Source organism: Coffea arabica, chromosome 11e (genome assembly GCF_036785885.1).
Source record: "Coffea arabica cultivar ET-39 chromosome 11e, Coffea Arabica ET-39 HiFi, whole genome shotgun sequence".
NCBI lineage: Eukaryota > Viridiplantae > Streptophyta > Magnoliopsida > Gentianales > Rubiaceae > Coffea > Coffea arabica.
The window spans coordinates 59,637,536-59,654,022 of NC_092331.1; the positions used below are offsets into that span (position 1 = coordinate 59,637,536).

At 38.7% G+C, this 16,487-nt stretch overlaps 3 protein-coding genes across 3 annotated transcripts; all 3 read left to right on the forward strand.

Annotated features, from left to right (window-relative positions):
* Window positions 1-138: 138 nt before the first annotated feature.
* LOC140021565 (uncharacterized) lies at window positions 139-6,216 on the forward strand. Its single transcript, XM_072072703.1, has 4 exons — window positions 139-1,088; window positions 4,617-4,801; window positions 5,456-5,530; window positions 5,607-6,216. Exons 1-4 carry the CDS (start codon window positions 353-355, stop codon window positions 5,955-5,957), a joined length of 1,347 nt encoding a protein of 448 aa, XP_071928804.1. The 5' UTR covers window positions 139-352; the 3' UTR covers window positions 5,958-6,216.
* LOC113717133 (uncharacterized) lies at window positions 1,096-4,689 on the forward strand. Its single transcript, XM_027241796.2, has one exon. The coding sequence runs from the start codon at window positions 3,743-3,745 to the stop codon at window positions 4,358-4,360; it is 618 nt and encodes a 205-aa protein (XP_027097597.1). The 5' UTR covers window positions 1,096-3,742; the 3' UTR covers window positions 4,361-4,689.
* Window positions 6,217-14,068: 7,852 nt separating the features above from the next.
* On the forward strand, window positions 14,069-16,284 carry LOC140021685 (uncharacterized). Its single transcript, XM_072072977.1, has 4 exons — window positions 14,069-14,393; window positions 14,685-14,869; window positions 15,524-15,598; window positions 15,675-16,284. The coding sequence occupies exons 1-4, from the start codon at window positions 14,084-14,086 to the stop codon at window positions 16,023-16,025; spliced, it is 921 nt and encodes a 306-aa protein (XP_071929078.1). The 5' UTR covers window positions 14,069-14,083; the 3' UTR covers window positions 16,026-16,284.
* Window positions 16,285-16,487: the final 203 nt, after the last annotated feature.

A 16,487-nucleotide genomic window follows, 5' to 3' on the forward strand; every position in this document is an offset into this window, starting at 1 on the left:
AAATTTTCATCAACAAGAAAATTCATCAATTTATTACCCCTAAAGAAAATTCATCACTGGAAATGGTTGGTACCAATGATCGTGAGTTGATATCATTTCAATTTTTTCCCACCAAATATAATAGAATTATATATAAATTTCCCCAACACCACACTTGTGAAAATCTTCTGTCAGGTCCATCACCACAAGCAGCCGCTTCACTTTTCTTTTCTCTCTCTCGGGCTTTACTCCTTCGCCTCAGCAGCTCTCCCAAAACCCTCCCTTAAATCCCCTCCACCTCCGCCTTGCACGGCGGCAGAACCTACTTCACCAAACCCCTCCACCACCGCCGCCTCACAAACCACTGTCAAATATGGCAGCGGCCACCGTCGCCTCCTCCTCTTCTGACGCCACCGATGGCCCAGTCCTCAGCTTGATCAACAAACGCCTCCGCGCTCTCCGCAAGAAGCACAACCGCATTCTCCAAATGGAAGAATCCCTTTCCCTGGGCAAAGCCCTCAATAAAGAGCAAGAAGAAACCCTCCGTTCTAAACCCTACGTCATCGCCGCCATCGATGAGCTCGAAAAGCTTAAACAACCCCTGGCCGTTGCCGTTTCCGAAGAAATCAACGCTGCCATCCAGAGCCACAGCGAAAATAGCCCGACAACCACCGATAGTACTACTGTAGTGGAAAAACCCAGTAATGACAATGGTAGTAATGAGAATAATAATCCTAATATTGGAGGAGACCTCAAGGATAAGGCGGAAAGTGGGGAACATGGGGTGGCTGAGGATCTGTTAAACTTATTGTATTTTGGGAGTATGTTTGATGTGAAAAATCAGAATGATTTTACCGCGACAATGCTAACTAGGACTCATGAGAGGGGGTGTTGTTTAACTTATGATTATGTCACGGATGATGATGCTGCGGATCTGTTGTTGGGGGAGAGAGACTTGGACTTGATTTCAATGCTTGGAGGGTTACTGATTTCGCGACCAGTGAATTCGAGTTTGTCCCATAAGAATGCCTTGCAGAAGTGCATTGAGCATGCCAAGCTTTGGTTAGCCAAGTCTGATCAGCTCGTTGAACCGGCTTCTAACGTCACTTGTATGAATGCTAAACATCCATTTGCTTGTTTGGGAACTTAATCATTGTTGAGTTATCCTTTTTTTACTGTTTCTCTCCATGTGTATGTTCATACGTGTCTCTATGTGTCGTTTGTGTTATATTTGTCTTTGGCAGAGGTCATAACTCTGCTGTTACAATAAAATTGGGATGACTGTTGTTGAAGTTAAACTTATTAGTTTTATGATCGTCAATTCAAGACGTAGAAAGGACTATCAAGGGAATAAAAAAGTTTTAATCTCAAAGTCTAGCTTAACATGCCATGGCTGTGCTGCTGTGATAAAGTCAGGCTATTATTGTTGATGATAGCACAGAAAGTGTTAATTTTGAAGTTAAAGCTTACTATTTGTATCATTCTCAATCCAAGATCTAGAAAGGATTATCTAGGGAATACAAAAGTATTAACCTCAAAATCAAGCTTAATATGTTATGATTATTCATCCAAGGTTAAGAAAGCATCATGTAGGGAGTTCTAATTGATTTTCTCCAGTTCACGTTTCTCACATTGAGCGGAGTACTCATTATTTGGTGTCTCAATGGGATTCTATAGCTTCTCAATTTCTTGTTTATTATGTTCAGAATTGTGTTCTTTTAATATGTGGGCAATTAAGCTCTCTCATTACTTCTTGGTCTTGTTTTACACTTGGAATCATTCAAGAAGCTAGTGATCATAATCAATCATCAGCTAAACTGGCTTTAAAATGGTACTTTTCCTATCAAGTGCTAGAAGAAAATCAATGAGAATTGTAATGGATCAATGCTGTGATTTAAAATTTACTAGATTTTTCCAAATTGCTGAAATTTTTAAGATAAGTTGCTGAGATTAAATAACACTAACATTCTGGATATGTGGCCGCGGAGTAAAGTTCTCCTTTGATGTTTTAAGTTATTACTATTAGTCTCCGTTACCGTGTTTAGTTTGTGTCATACTGGAAATTAGATATATTGTTATGAAGGCCTAAGGAATAATTTCCTAATTTCTGTCCTGCTTGGAAGCTCAGTCTACTCTTCTGTTTTGCAAATACATTCAATTTCAATATCATCAGGTCATGCATATATTTTCAACTTATTTTTATGTCTACTCATCCGTTGAAGTGCATGAATTTGGTACAAGCATAGTACGTTAACTACATATACTTTTTGGCCTAGTTTGCGAATTCAGGAAAGAAAAGAAATGAACAGAAATCACTATTAGGAGAGAAAAAATGGGTTACATCTCAATTACATTGATGATTGTTTCATGGGCAAAATTAGCATTTTAATGAAGAATCTCTCTCCATATATAGGTTATTTGGAGTTAGTGAAATCTCCCTATTTTACTTCTCCTCTCTTTGTCTTATTCTCCCAAACGAGAGAACACTTGAACTTTCTGTATAAAACATTTTTTTCCCACCAAAATGAAGTGTAGAGTTCCTTAGATGTGGATGCTATCTGACTGTTACTCTATTGTGCCTGCTCTACCTGCTTAGCCAATCCTAAAGTGCTGTTCTGAAATAATGATAACTGGAGGTGAAAAAGAATCTTCTTAAAAATAAATAAATAAATAAAATTTATGGCTAATGGCTGAAACAGATAGCATTCGACCTCTATACTGATATAAGTGGTGGTTACTCATAACACAATGATTAAAGATGCTTTCTTGATCTTGTTACCGTAAGTGTCATGTATATAAATTATTTTGAGGGTACTTGCTCCAATGGTCCCTAGCATCTATAGCCTTCTCTAGTTTGGTTCCTTAAACTTTGCTTTTGATAAATAAGCCCTGGACATTCTTACTGGTTCCTATCTAGTCAATAAACAACAGAATCTGTATATAAAGATGGAAAGATCCACATGCATTGTCTGTGGGCTGAAAAAGGGTAACAGTCAGGGTATCGTCTTAGATATCTGGATTCAAATAGGGCTCTAGCATAATATCTTGTGTAGCCATGACCATCTGCTAAATGTGTAAGCTAGAGCAGGTGGTTTTAAAACACCTTAACTTAGATATGCTTGAACAAACTCCTATATGGTGTGCAAAAAGATTTTTACATCCTTATCTTTCATCTACAGTTGATGTGCAAACGCAAATTAGATCTCTCATGTGCTGTTCTTTAAATTTCTAGAAAATTTGGGGCAACTTGAAAATCTTATAGTTTTCTAGGAGTTCAAATGAAATTGTGAGGGACCAAAGTAAAATGTAATACCACTGCATTAATCAGAGACTGTAATGAGTAGTGTACAAATACGTGTTATCACATTTTATATTCTTAACTTATGCTTTGATTTGACATCATGAACGTCACAGCAGTGTCATTATCACGGTTGTTAAGGCATTTATAGGAAGTCAATCTTTAAAAGCTGTAATAGGTATTTCCAATAAATGTCATGGATGCAATTAATCGGTGCAATTATTGAGACTTTTTTGTATCAAGTAATATGCTGTGAATTATAAATACCCCCTGTGACCGTACACACATGCACCGTGAACTCCAATTTACTGTGTGACAGCACCACCCCTGCCATACTCTCTCTTTAAACCCTCAATTTCGTCCTCGAATACTCCGTCAATCCCCCTTTCCCCAGTTTGTTTTCTCAACAACATATACCCTTCAATTACCTTCCTGTTTAATACCAATTAGATCAATCACCCATCAATGGCTGCAATTGGGGCATCTAGTGTTAGTGATGGGCCTGTCCTGAGCGTCATCAACAAGCGCCTTCGTGCCCTCCGCAAGAAATACAACCGCATTCTTCAAATGGAAGAGGTCCTTTCACAGGGCAAGACCCTCAATAAAGAGCAGGAAGAAACCCTTCATTCCAAAGCCTCTGTGATGGGCTGCATCAATGAGCTTGAAAAGCTCAAATTACCAGTCTGTGCTGCCGTTCAAAAGGAATTAAAGGAATCGGAGGTTGAAAAAAAATTTTCCATGGTTGAGGAAATTATAAGGCTGTTGTACTTTGCGACGGTGTTTAGCTTTCCGCGTAGACCTGATTTTTGGGCAACTAGGAGTGAGAGGGAGCGATGTTTGGCATATACTAATGTCAATGACAGTAATGCGCGGGAGGTTGTTAGTGAGATGGATCTAACCCTCATATCTATGCTTGGGAGCCTGCTAATATCAAGGCCTGTGAATTGGACTTTGTCCCATCAGAATGCACTGCAACTGTGCGTTAAGCATGCCAGGCTCTGGCTTGCTAAGTCTGATCAGCCCATTGGATCTAACCCTTATTTGACATGTATGATGAATTTTTCTCATTTTTCTGTGGAATGAACATGTAATATGTGTGTGTCTAGCTTATCTGTTTTCAATGCTGTTATCCTGCTTATTGCTTTAATGAGTTTTGGTTTTGTGTTTTGTGCATTTCATTTATTGTTATATTGCTTGGTGATTCTAGGCTATTGAATGAAGTTACAATTCTTCCCCTTTTTGCTCCAATTTTTTGTTTAATTTTAGTTATATACTTTTATAATTACTGGTTCGCATTTCACTTCTGTTTGTTGTAATGGCTTTTTTGGAATTTTTGCAGATTCTGGATTGAGGGAGAAACTAAACAAGATCATGGCATCAGACTATTTCACTACAACACCAGAGATGAAGGCTCCTGTTGAGGTGGCAGCTGCTGCTGGCAGCTATGGTTCCTTTCAAGTGCCAGCGCATGGATCTGTCATGCCAGTCCAAGTCGAAGGTTCTGTGGTGCAGTATCAACAGAAGGTAAGAGATGTGGTTATGCTTGATTGGGTTGGTACTCTGAAATTTGTTGTTTTTTCATTTTTAGCATGCATGGATTGTGTAATAGAGTGCTGCGAATTGTGACTCAGGTACGGTTGTTAGACTGGCCTATGCTTTCCTTAGTATTGTAATGGAGGCTGGGGTGTTATACCCTGGATGCTTAGTTTATTTTGGCTTAAACTGCTCTTCAATGAAAGGCACAAGCATCCTTTTGCTGTTGCATGGGCTTGGTTGTTCACACTTTGTTTATACTACTATTTGCATGGGATGCATTTTTGTTGCCTATCATAGTTCTGCTACATGGAGGTACAACCTATAATGTGTGGTCTAGCCCATGAACGTTCAACATCTGCAATTTCATTGCATATTTCGTTTAGATTACTGGATTATATATTTAAAAATATGACTCTCTCTCTCTCTCTCACACACAACATGATAAGAGGTTCCAGCATTTTAGTGAGCCTACTATTTTATTTCGGTTATGCTGTACCTTTTTCACCTTTTCCTGTGTTTTTCTATTTTTGGGGGGGGGGGGGGGGGGGGTTGTTTGTGGGGGTGAATTCACTTTGTCTACATGCCCTTGCTCAATAAATATGAATTGAATTTGCTCTTTTCAAATCTCTATGGATTATACAGGAAGAAGAGACAGCAAATGCTGAAGAAGATGAATCATATGATAATCAGTTGAGCCCTGCAGAAGAATTTCATCAGGTAGTCTTTCCTCCCAAAGATTTTTTTTACCTTTTGTTTGTTCCTTGATGGTACGTTTAATAATCGTGCTTGGCAGGGGGAGACTGAAAACTATTCTGAACTTCCCGTACAAAATGAGCCCACCACACATCAAGCACAAAATTTGCAGGAGTATGAGCCCAAGGAGCAAAATTATGCTCCTCGAAGATCGTATCCAAATTACAGAGGTGGTCGTACTGTGGGTGCAAGCGGCCGTAGGGGATATGCTAATGGCCGTGGAGGGCGCGGCAGGGGAGGGGCCTATCAGAATGGCCGCAACCAGCACTATGACCAGCCTGGTACTTACTATCCCAGGAACAACTATTACAGAGGAAGAGGGGGTAGGGGTTTCAATGGGAACTACAACTATCATGCCAGTCAAGCTGGCTATGTTGTAGCAGATTCATGAGGCTGATGCTTCAAGGGTCTGGTAGTCTCCTTTCATTTCCTTCTTTCTTTTTCTTTTTTCTTTTTTTTTTTTTTTTTTTGGGAGGGGGGGGTGTGTGTGTGGGTGGTGGGTGGGTTGGGGCTGTTATGAAACTTGTCTGGACTTCAAGGACTATTTGGATGTTGTTCCCTTGAATGCCATCCAGAACCCTGTTTTTGTAGTATGATAAACAGATTATTTATGGGGTTTAAAATAGAAAGGTCAACTTTAGCTTCTCCAACTGCTATATATTTGCATCTCGCCTTGTGTGTGTGTGTGTGTGTGTTCCCCTTGTTTTGGCTAATTTCTTGGTATTCTGGTGCATTTCACTTTGTCATTCTTCTCAGTCTATTCTTGTTTAGAGGCATGTGAAGTACTTGTTAAATGCTGTCGAGTCGAAGGAGGCAGGGACCTAGAAATTTGTTGTTAGTGATACTGATCGGAGGTGGCATGCTTACAATAATGCTGATAAATTGCAAGGAAGCTTGTGGATCCCTTGATACAGTCTCAAGTTTAGGACTTTTTTTCAAGTGAATTGAGAGATAAAACCAGTACAACTGACCAAATATACTTGGCCATTACTGTCCAGATTTATTCTTCACCTTTCTTTGTTCTATTTTATTGGTCTTCTGTAGGAAGTAATGCAAAGCATTCTAAGATGTCGTATTTCAGTTTCACACATTTTTCATGGAAGTTCATGTGGTAGGTTTTAGAAAGACCGAGTAGTAATGTTCCCATTCGTAATTTTGATTTGTTGGGTAATGCGGAATATTAGTAGCAGCAGACTGCGGTTTTGCGCACGGACTTGGATGGCATTGTGAATTACGTGATGTTCTAGCACAAGTTATTGGATACGGAAGGTGGATGCCATAGCATTGATTTTGCAATTTGACTTCTTAGGGGAATGAATGGTGGTGATTTCAAGTCGTGCAAGCCACTTGCTCTTCATGTATAGATTGAAACTTCTTTTTCAGCTTCTCGACACAAATGCCCCCCACGTCCAAGTCAAGAACGGTCAAATTCATCCAATCCCTATATGTACATATGAAGAAAAATGTGGCAACTGAAAAACAAAGTAAAAATAACTGAAAATAGAGTCAATAATGATAATGTTTGCTAATAGTAGCTATATATACTCCTAACCAATATATCGTCAGTATAAAGATGATCTATGTTGCTTCAAGAATCTTGGGAGCCATGCGAATCTTGAGGCATCGAAGGACTTTCAAAGCCATGCGAGGAGAGTTTGTCCAAGTCAAGGTAAGGATCCACAGAATTTGTATTACCATAATCAATGAAGTCCATCGGTAAATCCAAATAATCTTGTACCACCATATCACCAATATTTCCTCCTCCAACAGGATTAAAAACTGATGTACCCCCTTTTAAGTTTGGGGCATTGATGGTAAGTGTGGGAGGGTACAAAGCTGGATTGACAGGAGGTATTGGAAGGAACGAAGATGGATGCATAAAACTGCTGATAGGTTTGGCCCCGTGATGATAGTAGTGCGGTGGAAAATTACTGATGTATTTGGCAATGTCTGGGTTTGTTGCAGGTTCGATGGATAGTGGTTGAATGCCCGCAAGCATTGGAAATTGCTCTGATGGCGGATATTGATAAAAAGATTCCAAATGAGGATAGGTGTAGTTAGCTTGGTAAGTGTAAGGGCAGCCACTTTGTTCATTGCTACCGGGAGGAGGATCAAATAAACTGCCCTTTTCTTCTCCAAGTTCATCATCAGGATTTCCATCATTGCTTTGATTAAATGAACCAGGATTTTCATCATTCCTTTGCCGAGCTTTGAAAGATTTGTGATTCTTTTTATAAATCTTGCACAGGACATAATCATCAAGCTACAAGAATAACACGTTAGATCCAAAGAATAAACAATAGTATCAATGAAGAACAATTACGTACGACATATATATATAACATTAGAAAAGGAAGGTTAATAAGTACTTACTCAAGGAAAAGATTAAGAATTATGTAAATGTTACCTACCCTCATGTCATTTGCACTCTTGCTTTTATGATGTCCTAAAACCCTGTATTCGTGCATAATCCAACTTGTCTTCACACCTTTGGGAGGTCTGCCTTCATAAAAAACCAATGTCTTCCTAACACCAACAGTGACACCATTGCAGTGGATATTCTTGTCTGCCCCAGTGGCCTTCCAATAACCGGTACCGGCAGCCCGATTTGGGCGACTACCGTTCAAATACTTTTTATCCCTCGGTGTGAAAAAGAACCATTGATTATCGCCCATGCTTGGATATCTCCCTAAAATAGAGAAGATAAAACAAGAAAGATTTTTAAAAAAGAAAATTGCGGTAGAAAATCTTCCTATCATACACAATTGGTAGCATAAAAAGGTCCACATGGAAGAGAAATCTGTATTTTTCTTAGTGTGGTATACAAGTAAAGTGCATGATCACTCTCGCAAAACAAAAAAAAAAAAAAAAAATCAGGTAATTAAGTGTGTAACTGTCAGGGATAAAATTTCAAACACCTAAAAGAAAAAAGGAAAAATCTTCACTTTTCTTGTCAGTGAAATAATTTAGAAGACAACATCTAAAACTAAACGTGAATGTAGTAAGCTCTTAACACGGTCAGAAACCTCAGAAGCAAACAAGGATTGTGACCTAAAGTGGAAAAGAGAAAGGGATTAAGATATATAGTAAAGCACGTAAATAGACTAAAAAGGGGACTAAATAAATCTGCCGGAGAACTAATGGTCCACAACTTCCCTAGTACTCTCTCGGGTATAATAACAAAATAGTAATGCATGTTTGCAAGAATTCAAAACTTTGATAGGAGGGAATTAAACGCATGTATTTATTTATTGAACAGGAATAGTAGTTAATGCGAATACAACGTCGCTAGACCAGATACAGCAGCAAACATGCCAGTGATAAACAAGGCCTACGAACAAGTAAAGTTGGACACATGTATAAATAAGCACTAATAATTATCCACTGTAAAAACTTAATTAAAACAGAAACCCTAAAACCCTTAAAGTAAAACCCCTAAAACCCCATGCCAGATATCATCACAAAAGTAAGTGCATGTCAATCGAATGAACTTCGATTTAGACCAACCTGATGCATGCATAACAATCAGGGTTATGGCGAAATCAATTATATAGTAAAAAAGCGTACTTGAGGAAAAATAGAAAAATTATTAAAAAAGAACGAAAAAGAAAAACCTGATATTGTATCAGGGTTCTGGCGATAAAGATTAACTTCTCTAATCTGATTCCTGGGTAAAAGCTCGCCCAGAATCTTTTTCTTCAGGTAACAAACAATGAGTTCACTATCCATCGGACAGAAGCGATACCCCGGTGGAAAAGTATCAAAGTAGTCCTTGTCACGATCTATAGCGTCGTTGTTGTAAGCATCATCATCGTCCTTGACGACATTGTGGTTTTTGTTACCATTGTCCACGAGTCTTGAATCACTAGGGCTGGACAATGTCGTGCTAGTGTTGTTCAGTCCAGACAAGACATTTTCATGGTCTTTCCTCAGATGATGGGCGCAGGCATGGGCACCGGGACTGGTAATAACGTTAACAGCAGTCGACGTATCGGCTGAGGCCTCTATTTGCGGGAAGCTTTCGTGGCCAGATGCCATGATTTCTCAAGACTCTTTTGATCAGAGAAGTGTGGGGCGATAGTCAGGGAAGAAGGGTTGTATTTGGAAACAAAAAGGGTTTACGAATTTTGGTTAATATAGGGTCCGTGACGAGAGAAAATTTCGAGATTTTTTCAAGATTTTGTTGGGGTTCCATCTTTATCTCTTGATTTCGAACTGATCTAAAATTGTATGTAGCTACTGCAATACGACTCGGATACTAATAGCTAGATTAATTTGGACTAGGAGTAGTCCTGGATTACGGAAATTTACAAATTTAATCACAACGCTGTTTATTTTTTGGACAATATTGAATTGAGATCGGAGAAAATATGTGAATTTGCATGAACAAAGGAAGGAGCTGAGCACGCTCTGACGCTAGGCACAAATATTTTCGTATTTTATTTTTTTGTCCCTTCCATTTTCCTCTCGAAAAAACTTGTTTCTTTCCCTCAAAAAGAAGTATGAATATAGATGAGAATTAATCTTTCCTACGCTAGGCACAAATGCTTGTTCTAAAGTTATCTTCACTATTTCAACTTTGAATTCTAGAGAAAATTGCATCATTTTGAGCTAGATTTCAACCTTATATCTTGGAAATTTTTGAGAGCGAAATATAAGGATAAAACTTTTAGTGACCATATTAACAATATCATCCAGGGTGAAAGTTGGATGCCACAATACTCATATAAATAATAAAATCTGTAAATGAAAATGAAAAACTTTCAAAATTGATATATCACAATACTCATAAAACTATTGAAATCAGGAAATAAAAATGAAAAACTATCATCTTGCAGATAATTCACTAACATTCTATATTGGCAGAGAAATTTTATTAATTTTCTCGATAAAATAGGCATTTTTTGAGTGACTAAATAATATTAGTTGGGTAGTTTTGTGATGTACAAATATTCCAAAGATTAATTTTTTCACTGATGGTTGATGATATCTTCCGAAGTTGGTTTTACTTTCTAAAGACCTTTTTTCTTGGGACAAAAGTTTTACCTCAACTCCATTGAGAAGTGGCTCCCGTTAAACAATAAACATTGTAGTATTCATAATATATATTTCCATGGTATCCTCTCATTATTTTGTTCGAAGATGGTGTCGTCTAATTTGCCAGATAACCGCGTACCTCATTCAAGTATTATTATGCATGGAATTAGTAGAGATGACAATGGGGGTGGGTGCTCGTCCCGCGGGGAAATAATGGGACGGGGATGGGGGAATTTTTCTCTCCCGTTTTAAATGGGACGGGGGGAGGGATGGGGGACAATGCTCCCGCCCCATCCCCCGTCTTATCCTCCACTTCAATTTATTAATATAAATAAATATAATATATTATATAATCTAATAATAATAAATTTAGAATATTTGACAACTAAATATAACCTTTATCCAATTTCTATCCAAATTCTTAGTTGATATTTGGCACAAGTATGTTACTCATTTTATGAGTATTTCCCAATGTTATCTATAGAATTCGATTGAGTTTCTAAATTTTTTTGGTGTTTTATATCAACACTTTTCTTGTTTCATATTTCATTTTTCACTTTTTCAACTCCTTATTTTATTTTATTTTTTGAATTTGGCTTCGATATATTGAATAAATGCTTCTAGAAAAAAAATCAAATTATCACCCGCAAGCACTCATGGGGGAAGTAGGGCGAGGCGAGGGGTGGGAGGACAGAGGCGGGGACAGGGGCAGGGGGAATTTTTGGGCAACGGGACGAGGGACGGGGGAGTGATCTCAAGCCCCAAACCTGCCCCGTTGCCATCCCTAAGAATTAGCAATGCACCATTATTTACCATATTAGATTATGTCCACATTGATTTGAGAGATGGAAAGGAAAGGGTAATATGTAAGTAAAGGTTCGAGATCTAATAACTTTAGTTTTTGGGTCAGAGTTGGATTCCTAATTTACATATTGAGATCTTTGGTAGACTCTTTCGAGACACTTTTTCCTTATATATTGGGCTATTCATGGGTAAGTGGGTTCTTCTCGAAGTTGGACCGGTGAAAATTTTTTTCTTGATGGTGGACTAAAATGTCAAAGTGCTGGGGAGTTTGGCTTCTGTTGGACCAAGTGCGCCAAGGGTTTGACAAGGATCCGATTGGTGTTAGACCAAGAAGTCGAGGGTTGGCAAGGATTCAAAAAATTCAGTTTGGATTTCAAAAAAGAGTGGGTCCATAATTAGGAGTAGAGGTGACCTTAGATGTTAAGATAGGTTTGTATTGAGTATTAAAGTGAGTTAAAAAAAAAAACTTGTAAATTAGTTGACAAGGTGAGAAGAGCTTGTAAATTGGTGGGCAAGGGTCCAATAAAACCCAGTAATCCAGTTAGCTGACCTTAGGTGTTAAAGGGGCGTTGAGTATTAAAGTGGGTTCGGAGAAGAAATTATAAATTAGGAGTATTAAAGTGGCGTTGAGTATTAAAGCTCAAATCACCAGTCTGTGCTGCCCTTCAAAAGGAATTAAAGGAATCGGAGGTTGAAAAAAAATTTTCCATGGTTGAGGAAATTATAAGGCTGTTGTACTTTGCGACGGTGTTTAGCTTTCCGCGTAGACCTGATTTTTGGGCAACTAGGAGTGAGAGGGAGTGACGTTTGGCATATACTAATGTCAATGACAGTAATGCGCGGGAGGCTGTTAGTGAGATGGATCTAACCCTCATATCTATGCTTGGGAGCCTGCTAATTTCAAGGCCTGTGAATTGGACTTTGTCCCATCAGAATGCACTGCAACTGTGCGTTAAGCATGACAGGCTCTGGCTTGCTAAGTCTGATCAGCCCATTGGATCTAACCCTTATTTGACATGTATGATGAATTTTTCTCATTTTTCTGTGGAATGAACATGTAATATGTGTGTGTCTAGCTTATCTGTTTTCAATGCTGTTATCCTGCTTATTGCTTTAATGAGTTTTGGTTTTGTGTTTTGTGCATTTCATTTATTGTTATATTGCTTGGTGATTCTAGGCTATTGAGAAAAATACAGATTTTGTATATAGCGGTGAGTAGGGTCGAATCCACAGGGATTGGGGATGATTCGTTTCTTCTAGAGTCCAAAGTATGGGTGGGGGTTTTGGATTAAACGCTAACTAAATAAATTAACTGCAGAAAATAATTGATTAAGAGAAATAATTAAGGGAAAACTCTAACCAAGGGTACACTTCAGAAATGGTTCATGCACTGATAATCGATTCACAGATAATTCCACATTTATTAATAGATTGGTTATAGTTGTCATACACGCAATAAACAACCAACATTTCCTTACTTTCTCGATAGTTAAGGTACGACCGGTTACTATTTCTCTAACCCAAAAACAATTCTAGATACGACCGTAGGATTTAATTTCTAGATTGGATTAATAATTAGAAAGGCCCAATCCTAACTAACAAACACGCTAAGAGGGTTTGTTTAAATTAGATTGTATGTTTCCCTGACATAAACCCGATTACGCCAGTTGCTACTGAGATAAAGATAACGAACAATTACGGATTCAATTATCCCTATTTGGCAAAATAGCCTATGTGAATAATTAAATATTGCGTATCTATTCAATCACTCACACGAGCTATAGCAATTAAAAGCAGGAAACATATAAATACCAATAAATTAAGGAAGCAATTAAAATAAATTAGATCTCACAGTAATTGTTGAACCAAATCTTCAGTTGTCCCCTTGACTAGCAGTAGGAGATTAGTCCTCCATTAATGGAGAACAACCCCCACGGAAAAGGTATTTGAAGGTTACAATTGTTGCCTCCCAAATTCGTTCAAGGAAGAAAAGTAAAAATCAGCCCTCAAAGAAAAAGTCCCCTCCATGTTTTAAAGCTACGGGCAACCTGCTAAAAGTAAGGAATAAATCTCCTAAGCTAAGTCTACTTCCTTTTTCTTCTAATTATTTCCTTGTCTTATACGGCCGTGTGAAGACTAAAGGAAAGAGCCCCACTTTGACTCCACTTTGCTCTTCATCCGCCCCAATCAAGCTAGGAAATCTCCTTGTGCTCTTGTTGACTTCTACTCGGACTTGGAAACTTCCACGCTCGAATCCCAAACCTTCTGAACTTGAATGTGTCACCACCAAATTAGCTAGAAATTGTCCCTTTTAATCATGTTTTGATTATTTTCCTACAATTAGCACTATTAACCAAATATAAGTAGTATCTATCAATTAAAATACTATTTGGCTAAAATCAAGGGAAAAATAGTTATTAATTTAACAATAAATCATGACCTATCATTGACAAGGTGAAAAGAGCTTGTAAATTGGTGGGCAAGGGTCCAATAAAACCCAGTAATCCAGTTAGCTGACCTTAAGTGTTAAAGTGGCGTTGAGTATTAAGGTGGGTTCGTAGAAGAAATTATAAATTAGGAGTATTAAAGTGGCGTTGAGTATTAAAGCTCAAATCACCAGTCTGTGCTGGCCTTCAAAAGGAATTAAAGGAATCGGAGGTTGAAAAAAAATTTTCCATGGTTGAGGAAATTATAAGGCTGTTGTACTTTGCGACGGTGTTTAGCTTTCCGCGTAGACCTGATTTTTGGGCAACTAGGAGTGAGAGGGAGCGATGTTTGGCATATACTAATGTCAATGACAGTAATGCGCGGGAGGTTGTTAGTGAGATGGATCTAACCCTCATATCTATGCTTGGGAGCCTGCTAATATCAAGGCCTGTGAATTGGACTTTGTCCCATCAGAATGCACTGCAACTGTGCGTTAAGCATGCCAGGCTCTGGCTTGCTAAGTCTGATCAGCCCATTGGATCTAACCCTTATTTGACATGTATGATGAATTTTTCTCATTTTTCTGTGGAATGAACATGTAATATGTGTGTGTCTAGCTTATCTGTTTTCAATGCTGTTATCCTGCTTATTGCTTTAATGAGTTTTGGTTTTGTGTTTTGTGCATTTCATTTATTGTTATATTGCTTGGTGATTCTAGGCTATTGAATGAAGTTACAATTCTTCCCCTTTTTGCTCCAATTTTTTGTTTAATTTTAGTTATATACTTTTATAATTACTGGTTCGCATTTCACTTCTGTTTGTTGTAATGGCTTTTTTGGAATTTTTGCAGATTCTGGATTGAGGGAGAAACTAAACAAGATCATGGCATCAGACTATTTCACTACAACACCAGAGATGAAGGCTCCTGTTGAGGTGGCAGCTGCTGCTGGCAGCTATGGTTCCTTTCAAGTGCCAGCGCATGGATCTGTCATGCCAGTCCAAGTCGAAGGTTCTGTGGTGCAGTATCAACAGAAGGTAAGAGATGTGGTTATGCTTGATTGGGTTGGTACTCTGAAATTTGTTGTTTTTTCATTTTTAGCATGCATGGATTGTGTAATAGAGTGCTGCGAATTGTGACTCAGGTACGGTTGTTAGACTGGCCTATGCTTTCCTTAGTATTGTAATGGAGGCTGGGGTGTTATACCCTGGATGCTTAGTTTATTTTGGCTTAAACTGCTCTTCAATGAAAGGCACAAGCATCCTTTTGCTGTTGCATGGGCTTGGTTGTTCACACTTTGTTTATACTACTATTTGCATGGGATGCATTTTTGTTGCCTATCATAGTTCTGCTACATGGAGGTACAACCTATAATGTGTGGTCTAGCCCATGAACGTTCAACATCTGCAATTTCATTGCATATTTCGTTTAGATTACTGGATTATATATTTAAAAATATGACTCTCTCTCTCTCTCTCACACACAACATGATAAGAGGTTCCAGCATTTTAGTGAGCCTACTATTTTATTTCGGTTATGCTGTACCTTTTTCACCTTTTCCTGTGTTTTTCTATTTTTGGGGGGGGGGGGGGGGGGGGTTGTTTGTGGGGGTGAATTCACTTTGTCTACATGCCCTTGCTCAATAAATATGAATTGAATTTGCTCTTTTCAAATCTCTATGGATTATACAGGAAGAAGAGACAGCAAATGCTGAAGAAGATGAATCATATGATAATCAGTTGAGCCCTGCAGAAGAATTTCATCAGGTAGTCTTTCCTCCCAAAGATTTTTTTTACCTTTTGTTTGTTCCTTGATGGTACGTTTAATAATCGTGCTTGGCAGGGGGAGACTGAAAACTATTCTGAACTTCCCGTACAAAATGAGCCCACCACACATCAAGCACAAAATTTGCAGGAGTATGAGCCCAAGGAGCAAAATTATGCTCCTCGAAGATCGTATCCAAATTACAGAGGTGGTCGTACTGTGGGTGCAAGCGGCCGTAGGGGATATGCTAATGGCCGTGGAGGGCGCGGCAGGGGAGGGGCCTATCAGAATGGCCGCAACCAGCACTATGACCAGCCTGGTACTTACTATCCCAGGAACAACTATTACAGAGGAAGAGGGGGTAGGGGTTTCAATGGGAACTACAACTATCATGCCAGTCAAGCTGGCTATGTTGTAGCAGATTCATGAGGCTGATGCTTCAAGGGTCTGGTAGTCTCCTTTCATTTCCTTCTTTCTTTTTCTTTTTTCTTTTTTTTTTTTTTTTTTTGGGAGGGGGGGGTGTGTGTGTGGGTGGTGGGTGGGTTGGGGCTGTTATGAAACTTGTCTGGACTTCAAGGACTATTTGGATGTTGTTCCCTTGAATGCCATCCAGAACCCTGTTTTTGTAGTATGATAAACAGATTATTTATGGGGTTTAAAATAGAAAGGTCAACTTTAGCTTCTCCAACTGCTATATATTTGCATCTCGCCTTGTGTGTGTGTGTGTGTGTGTTCCCCTTGTTTTGGCTAATTTCTTGGTATTCTGGTGCATTTCACTTTGTCATTCTTCTCAGTCTATTCTTGTTTAGAGGCATGTGAAGTACTTGTTAAATGCTGTCGAGTCGAAGGAGGCAGGGACCTAGAAATTTGTTGTTAGTGATACTGATCGGA

Bases quoted from the DNA above. Each gene is read 5' to 3' on its own strand.
- LOC140021565 (XM_072072703.1), top strand. From the start codon at position 353: ATGGCAGCGGCCACCGTCGCCTCCTCCTCTTCTGACGCCACCGATGGC. The intron at 4,802-5,455 runs GTAAGAGATGTG...TGGATTATACAG, and splicing joins TGGTGCAGTATCAACAGAAG to GAAGAAGAGACAGCAAATGC. The intron at 5,531-5,606 runs GTAGTCTTTCCT...CGTGCTTGGCAG, and splicing joins CTGCAGAAGAATTTCATCAG to GGGGAGACTGAAAACTATTC.
- LOC140021685 (XM_072072977.1), top strand. From the start codon at position 14,084: ATGGTTGAGGAAATTATAAGGCTGTTGTACTTTGCGACGGTGTTTAGC. The intron at 14,394-14,684 runs GTATGATGAATT...GAATTTTTGCAG, and splicing joins ATCTAACCCTTATTTGACAT to ATTCTGGATTGAGGGAGAAA. The intron at 15,599-15,674 runs GTAGTCTTTCCT...CGTGCTTGGCAG, and splicing joins CTGCAGAAGAATTTCATCAG to GGGGAGACTGAAAACTATTC.
- LOC113717133 (XM_027241796.2), top strand. From the start codon at position 3,743: ATGGCTGCAATTGGGGCATCTAGTGTTAGTGATGGGCCTGTCCTGAGC.